Source organism: Macrotis lagotis, chromosome 3 (assembly GCF_037893015.1).
Source record: "Macrotis lagotis isolate mMagLag1 chromosome 3, bilby.v1.9.chrom.fasta, whole genome shotgun sequence".
NCBI lineage: Eukaryota > Metazoa > Chordata > Mammalia > Peramelemorphia > Peramelidae > Macrotis > Macrotis lagotis.
The window spans coordinates 179988827-180011515 of NC_133660.1; the positions used below are offsets into that span (position 1 = coordinate 179988827).

The following is a 22689-nucleotide window of genomic DNA, read 5'->3' on the forward strand; positions in this document are numbered from 1 at the left end:
ATTAAATGTATTTCTGAGCCCAACTGTTTCCGTGTCCGTGTGTGTGTGTGTGTGTGTGTGTGTGTGTGTGTGTGTGTGTGTGTGACTATTCTTCCAAGTGTTGGTCACTTATATTTCCCCTTTTCCGACTAGGGAGATAAATTTCCCTTACCTGCCTTTTCTTCCCTTGCATGGCTTCCTCTATTCTGCTTTCTTTGTCTTTTCATTCTTGCTTAAGATCATCAAAGCATCACAAAATACTCCCACACTCTTGATGTTTACAGGTTTTAAAGGGTGCACATATCTCCCAATAATTGAAAGTAAGGAGCATACTTATTTTATCCTTTATGATTATTCATTTTGGTTACCTTTTTATGTTTCTCTTGATTCTTGTGTTTGAACTTCAAATTTTACACAACTTGGTTGTTTTTAAATCAGGAATGCATGGAAGTTTTCTGTTTCCTTAAAGGTTCATTTTTCTCCAAATTTTTCTGCTTTTTTATACTGGTGATGGCTAAATCATTTCAGTCTTTACTGAGACTTCTCAGGACATGATTTTTTTTTTGCCAGGTTGGGGTGAGGGGTGGGTGGCTGCTTACAATCTCTTGAGTGGAAGAGCTCAGATTATACTGTTCCTGGAACTTTTTATTTGGTACTATGTTTCAGGGCTGACCAATTGATTCTGCTTCCACTTGCCTTCTAGTTCTTTTAATATTTTTAGAAATTCAGTGTCTTAAGTTCTTTTTGGTTAAGATGTTCAGGTAGTTCAGTGAGTCCTAATTTTTTTCACCTCTGTCTTCCAAGTTAGATGTTTTTGCTATGAATTAGCTACGTTGTCTTCTTTATTTTTTCCATTTTTGGTATATTTTTGTTTGATCCATTCTAATTTTTTTTTTAGGTTTTTGCAAGGCAATGGGGTTAAGTAGCTAGCCCAAGGCCACACAGCTACGTAATTATTAAGTGCCTGAGGTCGAATTTGAACTCAGGTCCTCCTGACTCCAGGACCGATGCTCTATCCACTTCACCACCTAGCCTCTCCACCCCCTTCTAATTTTCAGGAAGATCATCGCTTAGGCAAAGTTTAATTTCTCTTGTACTACTGTTATTCTTTCTGATTCATTCTTTAATAATCTTAGTCCTTTTGTAATTTCTTTTCCTCACACACTAGCAATTTTTTAATTAAAAAACACTTTAAAAAATTCTTGTTTCATCTTCTCTAGGAATTCTGGATGAATTTGTATTTATGTTTTATTTTTTCTTTGAGACTTTGCTGAATCCGACCTCTGATTCTTTCTAGCTGTGTGAACCTGGGCAGGTTATTTAACTTTAAAATGAGGATAATAATATCAGGATTATTGTGAGGATCAAATGAGATAATATTTATAAAGGACTAAACAATACCTAGCACATATTTGGTTCTTAATAAATGCTTCTTTTCTTTGCTTTTTCCTGAACCCAAAGACATAAAAATTTTAAACCTAGCATATGTATCAGAATTTGCTCTGCTTTTATTTTTATCCTTCTTACAACAGCTTCCAGGTCTTTACCTATGTGATCAAGATCTACAAAGACATATTTGATTTCAGAGTTGATTTCAAACACATAGTAAATGTCTAAACTACTTATCCTGGGACTCTGACCCTCAGTCCCCTTATTTAGGGTTCTAGAATTTTCTTTGGGGAAGAGAAGTTTGTGGGTCACCTGTCTGAACTATTACTGAGATCCTGAGTAAATGCTATATACTCAATACCCAATATAATATGCATGATGCTAACAAATGACAAATTTCATGATAATTGAATTCTAAGTTTGGCATGGTTTAGATGTTGGATCTCCTCCAAGAGGGACATAAAGAGAAAAAGATAAATTTTAATTGTCTAAGTACTTTTGGAAGAATGCTAGGGAAGCAACAAGGACATTTGTGATTGTTAGCTTATTAATAAGAATTATGTACTATCTGATCTTTCAGAATATTGAAAACTTTTTGTCCAGCAACATATGGAAGATTGATTGAAGTAGAAGAGGAAATAATTTAATAGATAAATAGGGGAAAAAGAAAATAGGAATCATTGCCTTTAGTGAACTTAATGGTACAAAGGGTTGGATATAGGATTTAGACATAAAGGATAATAACCATAGATAAACTAATAGACCAAGAAACATTTTATCTATCTGATCTATGGAAAGGGGACAAATTTATGACCAAAGAAGAACTAGAACACATTATAAACTGCAAATTGAATGATTTTGACTACATTAAATTAAAAAGATTTTTGCGCAAATATAATCATTGCTGCCAAAATTGGAAAGCAGAAAGTTAGGAAATAATCTTCACAAGTGGGAGTTCTGATAAAAAAAAGTCTCATTTCTAAAATTTATAGAGAACTGCATCAAAAGTATAAGCAAATCATTCTTCAATTGATAATTGCTTAAAGGACATGAATAGACAGTTTTCAAAGCTATATATATCTATATATGCATATATGTATGCATATATATATATATATAATCATATGAAAAATGCTCCAAAACATTATTGATTAGAGGAACACAAATTAAAACAATTCTGAGGTATCACCTCATACCTATCAGATTATCTAAGATGAGAAAAATGGAAAATGATCAATGTTGGAATGGTTGTGGGAAGATTGGGTCATTGATACATTGCTGGTGGAGTTGTCAATGAATTCAGCGTTTCTAGAGTGCTATATGGAACTGTGCCCAAAGAACAATAAAAATTTTCATACTCTTTCAGTCAGCAATTCCAATTCTAGACCTCCACCCAGAAGAACTCATAAAAAATGGGAAAAGTCCAACATGTTCCAAATATTCATAGCAGCTCTTTTTATGGTGGCAAAGAATTGGAAATTGAGGGGATGCCCATCATTTTGGGAACAGTTAAACAAGTTGTGGTACAAGAACACTATGGAATACTATTGTTCTATAAGAAACCATAAATGGTTGTACTGTAGAGAAGCATGGAATGACTTATGGGGTCTGATGGTGAGTGAAGGGAGTAGAGCCAATAGAACAGTGTACACATTAACAACAAAATTGTGTGATGATCAACCTTAATGGAAGCAGCTCCTCTCAGCAGTTCAGAGAGCTAGGCCAATCGTATTAGACTGACTATGGACAATGCTATCCCCATCCAGAGGAAGAAAACAAAACAAAACAAAAACTCCTTTATAATTTGAAGAACACTGCATTCACTATTTTAAAGAATATCTCTTTTGTATTTCTTTCCCTTAATCCTAATTCCTCATACCAAAAATGGCTAGCCTGTAAAAATGTTTAACACAAATGTGTTAAGTACAATGTTAACCTGACTGTTCACCTCTGGGCGGGGGGGAAGGGAGAGTGGAAGGAAATTTTATAAATAAGAAATACACATAGGGATATGGATGAATGGTTTAAAAAAACTTTTGTAATATGGTATCTAGAAAAGTAAAACATCAATAAAAACAAACAAACAAGTAAACAAATGGGGAAAATTTACAAAGGGTGTCCCCTATGGCAAATTTGTGACCTAGTTGGTATAAATAATTTTATACTTTTTATGAAAATAAGAAAAATGAGGCCCCAAATGTATAATACAATTGCATAAGATTATAGAATATCATAGAGCCATTATAATCTAATGTCTCATCTTTTGATTTTATGACCGGGAATGTTTGTGTTTTAGCACATCATAAGTTAAGATGAAAAATGAAACTAAAAGAACACTGTTATGAGCTATTTAAAGTATCTCAAAAGACATATAGCATTCAAGCATTTTGCCAGTTTCCTCCATAACAGTAGTTCAGTAAGATTAAAATCATTTAGAATTCTGTTGTTTTGAAAGACCTGGATTACAGTTACTTGGAAGTATTCATGACATTCTGAAATGAAAAGAATTTTCCATATAGAATCTAGATTTAGATTTTATTGTTTTATTTTTGTATTAGAATAATTCTGATTCTTTAAAACTATTATAAATTACTATAATACTATAAAATTGGTTTAAAAATCAAGATTATTGTCTGTGTGTGTGTGTATGTGTGTGTGTGTGTGTGTGTGTGTGTGTGTGTGTGTTTGTATGGATGTTGTCAAGCATCAAAAAATACACCCATATGATTTCTCAATATCTTGTCGATTTTATAATACTTAATATTTCATATAAAAAAGACATTTTTCCCATTGTTGAAAGTTTAGAAAAAGTTGAAATTTGGAAAGATTTCAAACATCAAATATCCTTTCTTTTTGTTAAGTAAAACTCCATGAAATCTTTCTAGATTCAATTCTCTAGTGAAAGTGATCTTTTACTACATCAAATGCTTTTACTTAGAGCATTTTCAATCTCTTTTATACTTCTAATATTCTGTCACTGTTATACCTTTTAATGTGCATAGAAAAAATCTAATATATATAAATATATAAATATATATATATATATAACAACATGTGACTGTACTGGGTCCTTTCTTATCTTTATTTTCTCAGAATTGGCACATTGTATAAGATATAGTGATCATTTAATAAATATAAATAAATGTTATATATGTTATATATTATGTGTTTTGCATATATATTGTGTGTAGACAGTGATAATGATATATATATATATATATATGTATTTCAAATCTTTGATTTTTAAGTTGAAAACACAAATCCTAGGTTGTTTCTTTTATTCTTAAATAATCCAGAAACAAAATTAAAAAAAAAACAATCAAACAAAATCCAACATAGGTTGTGGCTATTGTAGTAAGATGAACAGTTTGTAACTAGCTATTAGTAATGCATTTTTTAAGTCAGGTTTCATATATTAGTTTTCTTTCTTTTTTCTTGGTTTGCTAAAGTCAGGCTATTTATAGGTATTTCCATATTTAATTGATCCTCAAGAAACAGACTTATTCTATAATCATCATTATACTTTTCTAACAATATTATTTCTCCAGTTCTATATGAATTAAGGGTCATGGAGGAAAAAGTCTTCAAAGAAATGAATTTTAGAAAAACCCAAAAGTCATTAGAAAGAATCATGAATAGTAGATGTGAGGAGGTTAGGAAGAAACAAAGAATTATAAAGGAGAGGTGAAGTAAAATAGAAATAAAGGAGAGGTTAAAATAAATATAATTTTTAAAAGATCATGACAGGAACAAGGTATAATCATTGAACATCCCACATTTTTTTCATTGTTTTTTTCCCTTCATTGTCATGATAATTTGAAGAGATCTATTTATTGGGAAATATCCACATTGATCAATCAATAAACAAACATTTATTAAGAAATTATTGGACAGCTAGGTAGTGCAGTAGATAGAGCACCGACCCTGAAGTCAGGAGGACCAGAGTTCAAATCCTAACCTCAAACAACTTAAAAATTACTTAATTGTGTGACCTTGGGCAAGTCAGTTATCCCCATTGCCCTGTAAAAACAAATAAAAACAACAAAAAGAAATGAGTATATTCTAGGCACTATACTATATATTGATGTGATCATAAAGCCATTTGAATAGTCTTCTTTCTGCAAATTAGAATACTTTATAGTATTTTAAGTCATATATTTATAATGTTCTTATTTTAATACATGAAAATAATGTTGATGATTAATTATTTTGAGGTATATTAAGGTTTCTTACATATTTAATAAATGAAGTAATGAATTTGAGTTCACAAAGACCATGACAAAAGCTTTTTCAGATTCAAACAAACTTTGAAGATTTCTATGTATGGTTCCAAAAGTAAGCTATTTCAGGACCCAACCTAGCTAAGTGGTAAGAAGTTAATTCCCAGTAGTTTGACCATGACAGTTCTATGACCATGGCAACCCATTGAGACAAGTTAGCATACTGTAGAAACAGTATTTATGTTTATATATTGTACACTTCAGATATACTTAAAAAATCAATATCTTTCTCTAAATCTATTTTTAATCACTATTTATCAAAGTGTGAAGTAGGCATTTAAGTTTAAATATATAGATTGATTAGAATGTTTTATTCATTACTGCCAAAATATTATTCTAAAATTATTGGGGTTACATTGTAACAGGAAAAAAAGAAGGAAATGTGTTTTAAATAGAAAATAAGAGGGTATCAATGAACAATAGTGGTCTTTTTTTTAAATTCCTTTTTTTATCTGTCACTTCCCAGTGATTACCCCCAATCCCTGTAGAAACCTTATTAGAACAAAAGACACAGTTAAGCAAAAAGAAAAAAATCAGCGCATACCTCATTTCATACCTGTAATCTTCCAGTTTTCTGTAGAAAGGAGGGAGACAAATTCACTATTATTCAGTTCCCTGAAATCACAATTTGTCACTTTGTTTATTACAATTCTGATGAGTTTCAGTGTTTTTTTCCCCTCTTCGTATTATCATTGTATAAAAGTCCCTTCTTGTTCTGCTTAATTCATCGTGGATGAAGTTATACAAAATTTCCCAAGTACCTTTGAATTCCTCTTTTATTATTTTTTTCTTACAGAATAATGATGTACCATTGCATTCATGTGCCAAAAAATTTTGGGACATTCTGGAACCAGTGAGCCTCATAAGATTCTTCTAAATCTGAAACTACCTACCTAACACATTTAAAGTGTTCTATTTATAGTTCTGTAAGGTATATACAAGCCTCCAGAAATTCATAAATTCTTTAGATATTAGAGGGAAGTACTTTGTTACATGCATTTACAATCAGTTTTTATTCTATTACATTGTTATTTGGCATTGATTATTTATTTTGAAGAGCCAACTACATGGTGTAGCATTAGATCTAGAGTCAGGAATATCTGAGTTCAAAGTCAACCTCAGATTCCTACTTGCTTTGTGACCCTGGGCAAGTCATTTAACTGACACCTCACTTTCTTCATCTGTAAAATTGACATGATAATAATAGTACTTACCAATAAATGATATTGAGAGGATATAATTGATAGCTTTTAATAACATTGAATCATTGTTTTACCTTTCTTATTTTTTCCCCAGAGCGCCCACTTCACTACACTGAGAATGTGCTAGAACAAGTTCTTCAGTGGAGTTCATTAGCAGAACCTGGCACTGCCTACTTAGTGGTGAAGAGATTCCTAACCATGAATGTAATTAAACACTACAATGGTATGTGGTACTACTCAGTTTTTATAGGACATGGTAGATGGCTAGTATTTTGTTGTGAATCTTCAGAACTTCTCCATTCACATTTGCAGCTCTTTCCCGTGAAAAGAAGAATTACAAGAGACACAAGAGTGAAACCTTTTACTTTTGGAATTGTGCATTTTTAAATAAAATAACAGTACTATTTACCAAGAAATGTATTTTAAAGATCCAGGTTTTTATTTATGCTTTCAAAATATTTTCAAACAATCTCATTGTCTGAAGTTTATGATCAGATTCTTTATTGTTTACTTTGATAGTTTTAATAATAAGGCATTTTTAAAAATTCTTTGATCATATTTTTAAAATAATCTCTGAAATCATGAGTTTTCCCCCTAACTGTACCTTATAGCCACAACAATTCTATATATATTTCCTATGTGGTATGCTTTGTATTTTTGAGGGTAGTTTGTTATTCAGTTTATTTTGTCTTTGTCTTGGCAAATGCTTTCTGAATCAATCACAGTGACCACCTTCTCTAGAATTACTGCTCTATTCCTTCTATCCCAAAGACCTTAAAATTGAGATCTAAAAGTAATGAAGGAAAATCAAATGTGATTTTTCTGTCAATTTGCTACCTGAAACACTGGCATCAGTGTAGAATGTATCAGTTCAGAAAAGGAGCAATGGTAAGGATCTGTGAGGGATATGAATTTTCATATATATATATATATATATATATATATATATATATATATACACACTTCTATATATTCACACATGTATTTTTATCTTTAGATACATACATATGTGTATCTCTGTCTGTGTAAGTATATATATGAATATTTGTGTATACATATGAATGCATTCACATATCTTTTTCTATTCTGTCTTGAAGAGACAGGCTAGTAAACAAGAAAAGTTGGTTATAACTATCTATTTCAATAATAAAATTGCTTACATTAGCAGATCCATAAAAATCTAATGTTTGCAAAGTTCCTATAAGCTAGGACCCTGTCACTCCTATACCCCCCCCCCCCCCAGTAGCTGGAACATGTACAATAAACATAATTGGATGAATTAACTGACTTTTAACAAAATTTAAAACTTCAATGTTTTGCATTTGACTAACTCTCTTAAAGGAGATTTAACAAAAGATGCAGGATAAACTTTATAATCTATGCAGTTTTTTTGTCACGCTAATCTATTTTGGGATATGCACACGGCTGTTGTTTTAGTGTTTATACTTGTTCATCTGCCTCTCAATAAAAACAGTTTAAGAGGAAAATATGACTATCCATTGTATACTGTAGAAATCTAATCTTTGAATTTCTGCTCAGTCTTCTAATTTATTGAAGTAAGATTTGTTTCCTTTTTAGAAGGGGATGGTTCATCTCTTGGCTTCACTTAAAATCCATTCCATTTTTCCAAAAGTAGCATTTTCTTTCATATATCCTTTCATAACTTTGGTGTCCGTCATGATAAGAAGTTAATTAATCTGATGAAAAACAAAATAATCCTCACACTACTAGAAAAGCCTAACTTCATTTAAATTTTCATTCAGAGTTTGCCATAACTAATCTTATTAGTTCTTGCAGTATTATCGTTATTCCTAATGGAGAAGCAAGTTTCTTCATTTCCATGTAAACTTTGAGGTCCTGAAGAATTGTAAATAGTTTTCTATTGTTGGATTGATGTATTTTAAATACAAAAATTCTGTAAAAATGTTCCTTACAGGGGCAGCTAGGTGGTGCAGTGAATAGAGCACTGGCCCTGGAGTCAGGAGTACCTGAGTTCAAATGTGACCTCAGACACAATAATTACCTAGTTGTGTGTGGCCTTGGGCAAGCCACTTAACCCCATTTGCCCTGCCAAAAAAACCCTAAACAAATGTTCCTTTCAGTGTTAGGGTTATTTTCTCATGATATTGAGAAGGTATAAGGTTTTATGAGTTTTTTCTTTTACATTATAATAATTTTCCAGTATATCCTCTTCCCCTGTCCCAGTCGATACTCCATTGTAATAATGAAAATGTTTAAGTAAAAATATTTGGAAGAGAAGTGTATTTATCTGATAATATATAAAAACCTCACTGTTCCTTTATGGAACAAACATGATCTTTGCATATAAGCTGCTTATTGTTTTTATTTATATTATTTTGGTCATTATATATATATATAGTTCTGCCTGCATTTCACCACTTCATTTAGTCTTCCCATGTTTCCTTGAATTCCTTATATTGGTTATTTGTTATGACAAGATACTATTCTATTATATTTGTATGTCACAATTTGTTTAGTCATTCCCCAATGACAGGTACCTTTTTTATTTTAATTGCTCATATTTTGGTGATTATATAGATCTTTTCTTTCTCTTTGACGTTCTTGGGTTATATTTGCTTGTAAAATCATTAGACTAGAAGTTTGAACCATTTTTCTCACATTATTACTAATTATTTTCCAGAATAGTGTTTGCTTGTCTTCCTATATTCCCTCCAACAAAGTTTTTTGCTTAGAGGAATTTTAAGTTTTATTCCATAACTCAATCTATCCCTATGGGTTCTAATCTTAGTTTCCTACAAATGACAGATGCTTTTGAATTAAATTTGTATAAGAAAAGAGTACTTCAAAATGGTACTGCTGTTGGCAGAATGTAACCTTGGAAATCAGAGACAGATGCTGTCAGCATATTATAGTATGATTCCATCAGCTTCAGTCTTAATGAAAACTTTGTATATTTTATATTCCCCTATAACAATCTCAGTACAAAGAATTCTAGCAGGTTGAGAAGTTCTAATCTTCTTCAAGGAGAGATTTTTTTTAAAATTTATTTCTAGTTTCCTGACATTCAGAAAACAATATCAATGTTTGCCTTTATCTTGACATCTTCTTTTCAGAGTAGCATCCAACAAATACTTGTTGAATATCTCATATAAAAAATGTTATTGTAGACAGTGTAGTTAATACAAAGTTCTGATATCCCAAATACTCTCTTCTCAGACTTGATCATTGTATTTTTTTATGATTGGGGAATAATATATGTCTGTGTATGTGTATGCGTGAGAGATAAGACAAACCTTAGAGCAGCCAATAAATGATCAATGACAAATAAATATTCTAGGTAGTGTGTTAGATAAATTCCTACAAAGGCAAAAGAACTCCTGACTTCTGAGCAAATTTTTCAAAAGAAATGGCAGCTGATTTTAATATGGAAAATTTAAAAATAGAAAATTGAATATATATAAAAAAGAAACATAGAGAGCCTTTTAGATTATGTAAGCCTATGTGCAAAAATCAAAAAAATATTTTCCCCAATTTACTAAATATAACATTAGAAATCATGATTATTTTATGTTAAGAAGTCTAATTACTATTATTTATAATTATGGAATAAAGAGATCAGGAGATATCTACAATAATTCTAATGGTTCTGTGATGTAGCTTAGCGTGTTATGACTTTGAGTTCCCATTCTGTTCTCTATATTATTAGGGATTACTATGGTATCATATTCTGAAAGTGCATATGTTCCCATTATTGTTATTTCTACTCAGTTTCCTTGATTACTCAAGCAGTAGGTTGGGACAACAGAAGTTGAAAGTAGTATGAGGAATTCCACACCCTGATTTCCATTGGTTAATGCAAAAGAGGCACAGCTAGACTTTTGTAGGATTCTGTCTGTATTACTTGTGGACTATATATTAGATATTTCAATTGATGGAAGATGTTGCATAAAATTATGTCTCTTCAAAGAGGAGAGTCTTAGAGATTTGAATTTGATTCTTGCTTCTCCTATTTACTGTCTTTGCAATGCTGAGCAAGTTTTTTAATCTTCTTTGCCTTAGTTTCCTATTCTGTATTACAAATGTTTGGACTAGATTAGAGAATATCTTCAGTCTCTGCTAGCTCTAAGTACATAAAACCGTGATCTTATTAAGCTGAAGCATGGCTCACCCTGTAGGCACAATACAGTAAATGAATACACATTTCTCAAAATACTTTTCTCTTATCATTTGTTAAGAAGTTATTTTACATATTGATTACAAATTGAAAAATTCATTAACATGCATGAAATCTAGATTCTATAAGTCATTTATAAAAAGGTTGATCACAATTTAAAAAATTAAACTAAAATTTTATCTTAATGTTATCTTTATGTTAATCTTTATGTTATCAGGAGAACAGTCTACAATTCTGTATCAGATCATTTCTATTTAATTGATAGCGTTTTCAATATTACGTAATCATTTTTGGAACAGTATAGTCTGGTTGGTACTATGAACTACTCCAATATGATTAGCATACACACATACACACACATTTATAAAATTGGCAAAGAAATGTTTTGTTTCTGACCATTATCAACATTTTTTTTCCTGGCAGATGTTATTACAAGTTAAAATTTAGTTTAGATTTTACTTATTTATGGAGCTGTCACATTTTCCTGAGACTGAGAAGGCTTCACAAAAGCCTGATGGACCAATAAAGCATTGAGAAATAGGCTTTTATCATAGTGTTTTGACTCCTGTGGGAAGATTGTAGTGGGAGAGAAATGAGGGTCTCAGTTTCCAGAGGGATCAACCACTAGATCCTTGGATGTACTAAGACTTGGCAAACTCAGATACCACTGAGCTATCACTTTTTCTCATTTATGTGAGGGATGGCTTAATCCTTTATGTTTTCTACAATAGGACATTGTCATCATTAAAAAAAATAGGAAACCATGTCTTTTGATTTGTGTCATAAACAAAAGGAACATGACCAGTGCTCATCAATTTATGATGAGCAAGGAATAGTTTTTAATAATTTTTCAATAGTTACTGATAGATATGATCATATCAATAGATGCTGGAAAAGCTTTTGACAAAATACAGCACCCATTCCTACTAAAAACACTAGAGAGTGTAGGAATAAATGGACCATTCCTTAGCAGTATCTATCTGAAACCATCAAAAAGCATTATATTCAATGGGGAGAGGCTAGAGGCATTCCCAATAAGATCAGGGGTGAAACAATGATGCCCATTATCACCACTACTATTCAATATCATATTAGAAATGTTAGCTTCAGCAATTAGAGAAGAAAAAGAAATTGAAGGAATTAGAAATGGGAAAGAGGAGACAAAACTCTCACTCCTTGCAGATGACATGATGGTATACCTAGAGAATTCCAAGAAATCATCCAAAAAGCTATTGGAAACAATTAGAAATTTTAGAAAAGTTGCAGGATATAAAATCATCATAATTACTCAACTTTTCTATATATGGCTAGCAAGATACAGCAGGAAGAACTAGAAAGGGAAAATGCATTCCAAGTAACCTCAGATAATATAAAATACCTGGGAGTGTATTTGCCAAGGCAGACTCAGAAACTTTTTGAAAACAATTATAAAACACTTCTCAAACAAATTAAATCAGATTTAAATAACTGGGCAAACATCAACTGCTCACAGATAGGTAGAGCTAATATAATAAAAATGAAAATTCTACCAAAACTAAACTACCTGTTTCAAGCCCTACCAATCAAAATTCCAAAAAAATTACTCTGAGTTAGAAAAAGTTGTAATTAAATTCATATGGAGAAATAAAAAGTCAAGAATTTCCAGGGATTTAATGGGGAAAAAAGTGCAAAAAGAAGGTGGCTTAGCCCCAGGTACCTGGTCTAAAATTATATTATAAAGCGTCAGTCATCAAAACTGTCTGGTATTGGCTAAGAAATAGAGTGGTGGACCAGTGGAATAGACTAGGTACAATAGCAGGAAACAATTATAGTAATCTGCTGTTTGATAAACAAAAAGTGCAGCTATTGGGATAAAAACTCTCTCTTTAATAAAAACTGCTGGGAAAATTGGAAGTTAGTATGGAAGAAATCTAGATTAGACCAACACCTCACATCCTATACTGAGATAAGATTCAAATGGATAAACGATTTAGACATAAAAACAATACTATAAACAAACTAGAAGAACAAGGACTAGTTTACCAGTCAGATCTATGGAAATGGAAGCAGTTTATGACTAAGGAAGAGATGGAGAACATCACCCAAACCAAACTTGATGATTTTGATTACATTAAATTAAAAATCTTTTGCACAGACAAAACCACTGTAACCAAGATCAAAGGAAATGTAGTAAACTGGGAAACAATATTTACAACTAATGTTTCTGATAAAGGACTCATTTCTAAATATACAGAGAACTGAGTCAGTCATATTTTTTTTAAAAAAAGCCATTCCCCATTGATAAATGGTCAAAGGATATGCAAGGCAATTTGCAGATGAGATCAAAGCAATCCATAGTCATATGAAAAATTGCTCTAAGTCATTACTTATTAGAGAAATGCAAATTAAAGCTTCTCTGAGGTACCACTTCACACCTCTCAGATGGGCCAATATGACCAGAAAGGATAATGATCATTGTTGGAAGAGTTATGGGAAATCTGGGACACTATTACATTGTTGGTGTAGCTGTGAACTCATCCAACCTTTCTGGAGAGAAATTTGGAATTATGCCCAAAGGGAAACAAAAATGTGCATACCCTTTCATCCAGCAATACCACTACTTGGGTCTATACCCTGAAGAGATGATGAAAAAGGGTAAAAACATCACTTGATCAAAAATATTCATAGCAACCCTGTTTGTGATGGCAATGAATTGGAAATCAAGTGAATGTCCTTCAACTGGGGAATGGCTTAGCAAACTGTGGTCTATGTATGTCATGGAACACTATTGTTCTATTAGAATCCAGGAGGGATGGGAATTCAGGGAAGCCTGGAGGGATTTGCATGAACTGATGCTGAGTGAGATGAGCAGAACCAGAAAAAAACACTGTACATCCTAACAGCAACATGGGAGTGATGTTCAACCTTGATGGACTCATGGACTCGCTCATTCCATCAGTGCAACAATCAGGAACAATTTGGGGCTCTTTGTGATGGAGAATAGTCTGTATCCAGAGAAAGAACTGTGGAGTTTAGGGGAAAAAAACTGATGTTTTATTGTCTGAACTTGTTATATCTTATATTTTATGTTTCTTCCTAAAGGATATGATTTCTCTCTCATCACATTCAATTTGGACCAATGCATACCATGGAAACAATATAAGACAGACAAATTGCCTTCTGTGGGGGGTGGGGAAGGGAAGTAAGATTAGGGGGAAAAGTTTAAAACCCAAAATAAATACAATCTTTAAAAAAAATATTTACTGATAGAAGGTATATCTATCCTAAAGGGCATGTTTTGTAAAGAGTTTACACAAAATTCTTGAAGGCACAAAGTAAAAAAAAAAAAAGAGTACTGAACAATCATCACTGTTTAATAATATCTGCAATATTCTGTCATCTGAGGAATCATATAATGTCCAAATCTAGTGGTTATTCCTCTAACAATAATAACTAATTCTTAAGGTTAATGCCTGAGGAATCTTGGCCACTGATGATGAAGTGTCGATTCACTTTTTTCCCTACTCATTATTTTAAAATTGGGGAAAATTTATTTAATGTTTAGATTTTTGTCTGACATCCCCTTAGGTTGGTAGTAAAAAAAGAACACAGCGTTTCATAGGAATCAGGTTTGGGAAAGGTATTAATTTTTTTGGGGGGGGGGTTAGGTTTTTGCAAAGGCAATGGGGTTAAGTGGCTTGCCCAAGGCCACACAGCTAAATAATTATTAAGTGTCTGAGGCCGAATTTGAACTCAGGTACTCCTGACCCCAGGGCCGGTGCTCTATCCACTGCACCACCTAGCCACCCCAAGGCATTAATTTAACAAAAGAAAATAAAAGAGCACATTCTGATAGAATGACTTAAAACAGATCCAAAAATTTATAACTTGTGTTTCTTTCTACTGGAAAGCTTATGCTTAATCCTCTTCTAAATGTAAAGCACTTTGCAGGAACTACTGATGACTCATTTTACATTTCACCTTTGCTTTGCTTTTCTAAATTTGAGTATTTGTTGCCAGCACACTAAGAAACACAATTTTCTAAGAAGAAGAAACAACAGAGGAAGTCAGTGAATGTATAGTTTCTATTAGACCCAGTGTCTGAATTCAATTTGGCTTATCCTAGTTTATTTTAGGCTTTGCACATATGGTCTGCTGCTTATTTTCAAGGATTTTACTGAACTGAACAAATCCAGAGAATAAGAAATGGGCAAAGCAACAATTAAAATTTGTACAAGATACATTATCAAATAATCCAATGTGAATGCTCATAACTAATAGAAATGTTCATATTCTTAGAAGACTCTTAAGATTTATAAATCATTGCATTTATTTTCTCACCTAATCCTTAAATGATCCTTTGCAAGTAAGTAATGTTGTTTCCATTTTAAAGATGAAGAAATTGTCTCATAGAAATGAAGTAACTTGCCCTAGGTTCCCTACTTAGTAGTCCGAGTCGTCATTTGAGCCCAGGACTCTGGGTTCTAGATCCAATGCCTTTGACATCTAAACTGTGTCTGTTTTAGTCTTTTAGTGGGACAGATTATTAAGTAAATAATTCAAATTATTTTATTCTCTGTAAATTATTAAGCAAAATAATTCTTATTTTCAATATATGCTCTTAAACTCTAAAATATTTTAAAATTAACCTAGTTAACAATAACAATTGCCAAAAAGATAAAGACTCATTGAAATTTCTGGGGCTATTTTTAAAGTCATTGGATGAAAACTTTGCATAATGAATCTTAGCTGCAAAAATGGTAATCCTGATCATAAATTAATGAAAACTATCAGGGAATGCTGGTAACTATTTTTGTTTCATGTCAGGTTCAGTTAAGAGATTAGCAAGTATAACTCTTGAGGAGTCTCATTTCTAGGAGGCCACTCCAATTGGACATTTGACAATTGTGAAGAGTTGGTTTTTTTTTTTTTTGTTACTCTGTAACAGATTTTCCCTTTTCCTGGTTCTTTTTCTTCCTTTTTTTTTCTTTTTCCTACAATCTTAAAAGAATGCTAGAAAATTTTCAAGGCTTCTTTTTCTGTCTTCCAAAAAACTTTTTGAATTTGCCATCTGTAGTGCCTGAGGCCTAAAAAGCAGTGCAGTTCATCAGAGAATAGCCATTTGTGTTATATGTTTCACATGTTGGAGGAAAGTATGGTTCTCAGAGAAGTAGACTGTTTTCAGTAGCAATGCAAAAGAAGAGAAGGGGATTGTGTTCTTTCATATACTCTTTCTGAATATGCCAACTTCTCATCTAGTACTCCCATGGAATTTGATGACCATATTGGGAAGATGGTTTTAGCTTATTTCCTTCTTTTAAGCCTATTATTTCTCGGTGTAGTTCCAAGAAATATGATGGGATGGAAAGGGAGCTGCCAAATATTATTTGGAATGTCACAGAAGGAATTAGAGAAAAGGATATAGGAAAGAATTAAAGATTATTAGTGTCAACTGAATAATTTTGTGTTTCAATCCCTTTATATTAATGCTTTGCTCTTCTGAGATCTTGTAATAAGCTTATCTTTTTAGATTGCATCAAATATTTTCAGTTACATATTTAGGAAAAACATATTTCAGTCAATAAAATCCAGCAAGTTTGTATTATTGTTAAAAATAATAAAAAATATAAATACTAATATAAATGAAATATAGAATCTCAGAGTTGCAAAGGGTTGAAAGGTTATATAGTGCCAGGAGACCCCCAGTGATGGGGAGCTCATTATTATCTAACAGTTCACCATGTTACACTTTTAAGAAACTCTTAAGAAAGTTTTTTTCTTAAGAAAGTTTTTTCATTAAAGAGAGGTGAATTCTGTTTCTCTTCAAATTTAATAAGAAAGACAAGCCTAAAATCTATTTTATCAGTCTTCTTAGTTTGAAACACAGCATCTCTGTTCTTGAAGCTGATCCTCTTACAATATATGTTGGATTATTTGTTTTTGCAAAGCAATGTGGTTAAGTGACTTGCCCAAGGTCACACAGGTAATTATGGTCTGAGGTAGGATTTGAACTCAGGTCTTCCTGACCTCAGGTTCAGTGTTCTATCCACTGTGCCACCTAGACATCCCTTATGATATAGTTTTGACCAGGCTAGTTATCATCTAGTTGTTCTCTGGCTTCTTAATGTACCATTTAAAGTGTAAATACTAGTACTAAGAACTATAAATGTAGTCTAACATTGTTGAGCCTCCCTAGACAGTGTAGCTTAACTACCAATCCATGCTCAGCTTTCTGACTCCCACATCATAGTGTAAACTCATCCACAGTTTTAAGAGTATAAGATACTCAGGTCTTTTCCACATTAACTATTTATTGTCTAGAAATATCTATCTCATCCTTTATTTGGCACAGTGAAGTGTTTCAAAACTTAATTATGGGACTTTCTATTCCACTGCCTTTTAATGAATATTCATCTATATATATGTTGCTAAGTATGTAAGTTACAGATGCTTGATATTGGAAGCTTAATGTTAAAGGAAATGATACAGAAAACTGGAATGGAATAAATGAAAGAAGGAAGGAAAGAAAGAAAGGAAAAAAAGGAAGGAAAGAAGCAAGATGTATTAATAAAGACTACCAGGCTTGTAGACCATCCATATTAGATAATGAGTTTTGCATCTATTTTTAGGTTAGTCTATGTCTGTTTTATCAGATGTTTCATATAAAAAATTTCCACTATTTTGTTTGATGAGCAATAGGTACCATTTTTTTTCAAGATACTCAGGAGTCTTGCACTTAGGGATTACTCACTTATTAAATGTTTGTTTTGTTTTGTGTTTAATTGTAATGGAGTATCTGGTTCCCATTTGAATCAGCTAGTTACTTAATGCTATTCTTATCCTTTTATTGGTGTTTTTATGACTTATACATGAGCATTACCTATTATCTTCATCCATCAGTCTTTTACATGAAAATTAATTTCAGGAAATAAGATTTAGGAGGTTTCATTGTTTGAATATTTTCTATGATGTAAGGGTTCCAAACCTTATTTCCAAAGTATTATATGTATAGAAAATTGTATCAAGTTTAAAATATTCTATATTGATTACATTTGTCTAAAGACTTTTTTGTCTGCTTTACAGAGAAAAGTGCAATGGAAAGTATAAAAGAAGGAGTCTTAAAATTCAAGGAAGAACCTTCTAAAATATTGTCTGGAAATAAATTTCAAGATCGGTTCTTTGTTTTGAGAGAAGGCTATCTCTATCTTTACAAGGATATAAAGGTATTTTATAAACATTCAATAATGATGTATTTATATATGTATTATTAAATATATATATATTTCATATGTGTATGTTAAATGTTGCATTACTTAATTAAGAAGGCTGTCAATACATTCAAATTGCAGTTATTAAATTTAGATTAATAATAAATAACATTTGAACTAAATTTTTTTTAGATCTTTTTTTCAAGGCAATGGGGTTAAGTGGCTTGCCCAAGGCCACACAGCTAGGTAATTATTAAGTATCTGAGCCACATTTGAACTCAGGTACTCCTGACTCCAAGGCCAGTGCTCTATCCACTGCGCCACCTAGCTGCCCCTAAAATTTTTTTAGAGTTTTTTTTTTTATTTTGAGTTTTATAATTTTCCCCCTACTCCCCACAGAAGGCAGCCTGTTAGTCTTTACATTGATTCCATGGTATACAATGATCTCAGTTGAATGTGATGCAAGAGAAATCATATCCTTAAGGAAGAAAAATAAAGTATTTGTATTCTTTATATTGCAAAGAAATATGGAAAGATTTAAAATAAGTGATATAGAGTGATGAAATCAGAACCAAAATAACAGTACTAATTACCATTTTGTAAATAATGGCCAAACAGAAAATATGCAGAAAATGGATTCAAAAAGATTTCTTAGACACAAACAACAATTTTAATTTTTTATAAATGTCCAGAAGATATTTTTAAAGTAGTCAACAAATAATAGAGTGAATAAAATCATGTTTACAAACATTTACAGTCACTTTTTCATTTTGTTTCTTTTATATGTGTGTGCATGTTTTTATATGTGATTATACATATTATTCATTTAAATGAATAAGTGGACTTAATAAAATTGCAAATAACAACAAAAATAAGATGTAGACATGATTTTAAAGAGAAATACTAAATTATTTAAAAAGTTTCTACTAAAGAAGGTAAAATATTCACAACTCACTTATGGTTGTATGTAATATGTAAGGTGCAATCAGAGCACACTGTTCTTCGGTTTGAAGACTTTTTACTGTGATAGAATTACCAGTCACTATTCCTTTTACAATTCCTTTGCTCTGTAGCCTTTTTGCCTTTCTTCATGATACCTCAAATTCTCCCTCCACCCCCACCCCAAGCCAATGATTCTCAAAGTGTAGTCCAGAGACCTCTAGGAGTCTCCATGGTCAAAACTATTTTAACAATAGTAAGATGTTGTAATGAAAATTAGGGTAAATTAGGTACTGAAAAGTAGGGTAAATGTCAACAGATATAACCCACATAAGCAAAAACTTTTCATAAAGTCTAATTGTTGTTAATATGTATAAAGGGGGTTGATAAGTTTGATAAGTTTGATAATTGCTACTTCATACTCTACTAATTGCAGATTTGCTCATTTTTTGGAAAGAATACAAATATGACTTCTTTCATAATGCTTTGCTTGAGATCTTGCCCAATTAGAAATTAATGCTTTTTCCTCTTTTTCAAATTTGCACTTCATTTATGCACTTATTATCTATTTTCTTTTAATCTTTGTGGGTATGCTATATATCTACAAAACTGGAAGTTTAGCACACTCTTGTCTGGTTTTGTATCTCCTATAGAACTCAGCAGCTTATTAAGTAGCACACACATGTTTATTTCTTGCATTGAATTGGAGTTCAGAATAGAAATATATTTGTAGCTTGAGAAAAATAAGAAAGAGCATTATGGAGAAGATGATATTTAAGAATCAAATGGGAAAAAAAGTAGAATTTTAACCAAGTTCTGAAAAATCTTTTTAATAATAGATAAATCCTTTTAATGGATTAACTCATACTAATTAAAATAATTTTCATAATTAGTTTACTAAAGTCTTATTCTGATGTCTGATCATGGTACAGCGATGATCCTGGCTACCTGATGGCTATTTTATTATAATATAAACACTGGTGCTCTCTGCTGAGATGGAGAAGCTTTGAGTTCAGATGATTGGTTTGAATTCAAGTGATTGGACACATGACTACTGTTGAATTAGGTTTTCAAATGAATTTGTGGAAGTAGAGGCTTTAGAGCTAAGTTCTTATAATAATAACAATAACTCACATTTACTGTTTGTTAAGTCCTATCTTAAGCCCATTATAATTATCTTATTTGATCTTCACAGTTCCCTGGGTGGTAGATACAATTATTATCCCCTCTTTATCATTAAATAAAGTGAGGTAGTTGGAGGCTAAGCAACTTGCCCTGAAATCAGGAGGACCTAAGTTTGAATCTCGTCTCAGACATTTGACATTAATTAGCTGTGACTCTGGGCCAGTCACTTAACCCCTCTTGCCTTTCACTCACGGCCATCTTCATATCTGACCAGTGGACCCAGATGGCTCTAGAGGAGAAAGTGAGGCCAAATCCAATTCACAGTTCATGTCATGGCATCTCCTCCCTAATGACATGTTCTTCTTTGAGAATAAAGGACAAAAGTCACAACTGTTGAAGGACAAATATAACTGGAGTCAAACTACTTGTTGCCACTTTGATTGCAGGGTATTGAATTTATCTAGAATATCTTCTTTGAGAGGCCATTTGCAGTTCCTTGATGTATTAAAGTTTAATTAAATTCAAAAGAATATCTCTAATGAAATATTGCTCTATTACTTTCACTGCTTTTATTTGACTGTTCCCCTGTTCACACAGAGATAATTCATTATAATATGATATACATTGATATTTGTTATACTGAGCAAAAATATCTCTGAGAGCCTATAATACTTTATTTAAATTAGATTGACCTCAGGGTATTAAAAGAATTTCTATTAAGAACTAAAAATTGAAATGTGTATACTTAGGAGACAAAATCAGTATGCTTGCAACTTTAAAATAGGTACCTTCAGGAGAGTACGTGAAACTTATCATTCTCTCCAAAAACTTGAGTTTTTAAGAAATGATTATTTTCTCAAAATGACTTTGTTTTCATGGCTTTTATTTTGATTTCTCACTTGGTATGTTTTGGTTAAAGGTGACCTCAGTCATAAGTTTTGAAGGGATCTTGTAAATAATCATTTACAAATCCCTCAAAAGATTAAAAATAATTATTTTTGCTGTGTTTGGGGCAGTTGTCTTTAATGTGTATTTGTATATGTTTAGAAAATAATTTACTCAAGAGGTAGTAGAAATTACAGAATGAAAAGTTTATTTAAAATGACTGTTAATTATGGATAATTTATGAATACTCATTAAAAACAAATTAGAGTAGTACAGGGAAGAAAATATATTGTGTTATGTGCCTTTTTGAACAGGAAATGTTAATTAGCACTGCTTCTCATCTTAATTTATCTTCAAGGTGAAAAGGTTTCCATGAATATTACCTTTATAGTCTTAATGATCTGAAAATTTGAAATTTCTGTGTGGCCATTAAAAGTTGCAAATTCCTTTGGCTATAAAACCCATTGTATAAGAATAGTGATTTACTTGGCATTGTTAGAAACATATATGGTAAAAGAAATCATGGACTGCAAATTTCATATCATGCTGCTTTGTTGGAATTTTGGATTTGAAGAAATTCTTGTAGAACCTCCATTAACAGATGGGGAAAAAACTAACTGTACATAAATGTAACATTCAGTCACTCAACAATCATAAATGTTTTTTGATTCATTGATATGAAAGACCATCCATATCAATCAATCATCCTTCCATTATTTCTACCTATTGCTGAAAATACTTGAGATGCCTTCTTATGCAGTGGAGGCTTTTGATTCTCCTTACACTTTTTATTCCCCTTCCTGTATTTTTCTTAAGAACTGCTGTGATCTCCTTCACCCTCTGTTTTTTTCAGTTGATATTTTTTAAGCTAAACAAAGAAATTTACATTGATCTCAATAAACATTAATTTTCTTAGTTTGATTTCATTCATTGTTCAGGTTTTCAGAGAGCTTTCTGAATTTTCAGTTTGTTATCATTATTTATCCCTATGAGTTTTGATTTCTTTCAAAATTTTATAGGCACACCTTCTATATCTTCATTCAAGTTGCTAAAATAGTTAGCTTTTTGTGTACCACTCAAATATTCATTTTCTTATTAAGCTTGCTCTTCAAAAATTAACATTCAGAGCAAAGTCCAGAGTCCTGGTCCACTCTGACTTTCAGTCCTGATTATATATCTCAAAGACACAATTTTTACTATAACTTATTGTACCAAGACTTTTATTTAAGAACTTTCCCCAAAGTCTTTAGATAAAGCTGCTCAATCATGTATGAAGTTACCCAACTATTAGTAATTATTAGAGATTTTGTTAAATGCTTTCATCCATGGCCCCACAACTCTCTCTTCCCCTACGGAAAAAAAAAAAGATCCACTATCTCTATGAGAAATAGCAGTTTCTAATAATAGATAGAGATCTGGACCTATAGTCAGAAAAGCTTACATCTCTCTTCTAAAACAGATCGACTTTGTGACTGTGAACAGGTAGAGTCTGTGGGTGAACCCAATGAATTCATACAGACTCACTTCAGTCTTCCTGTATCTGTGAG

General features: G+C 31.8%; 1 protein-coding gene across 4 annotated transcripts in view; it reads left to right on the plus strand.

Moving 5' to 3' along the window:
• Positions 1 to 22689, plus strand: part of ARAP2 (ArfGAP with RhoGAP domain, ankyrin repeat and PH domain 2) — a 271115-nt gene that overhangs the window by 226616 nt on the left and 21810 nt on the right. For all 4 annotated transcript variants that reach the window (XM_074229650.1, XM_074229652.1, XM_074229649.1 and 1 more), the window contains exons 27-28: positions 6945 to 7073; positions 18069 to 18208. In XM_074229650.1, coding sequence (XP_074085751.1) covers positions 6945 to 7073; positions 18069 to 18208 — 269 coding nt within the window. The remainder of the gene's footprint in view (positions 1 to 6944; positions 7074 to 18068; positions 18209 to 22689) is intronic.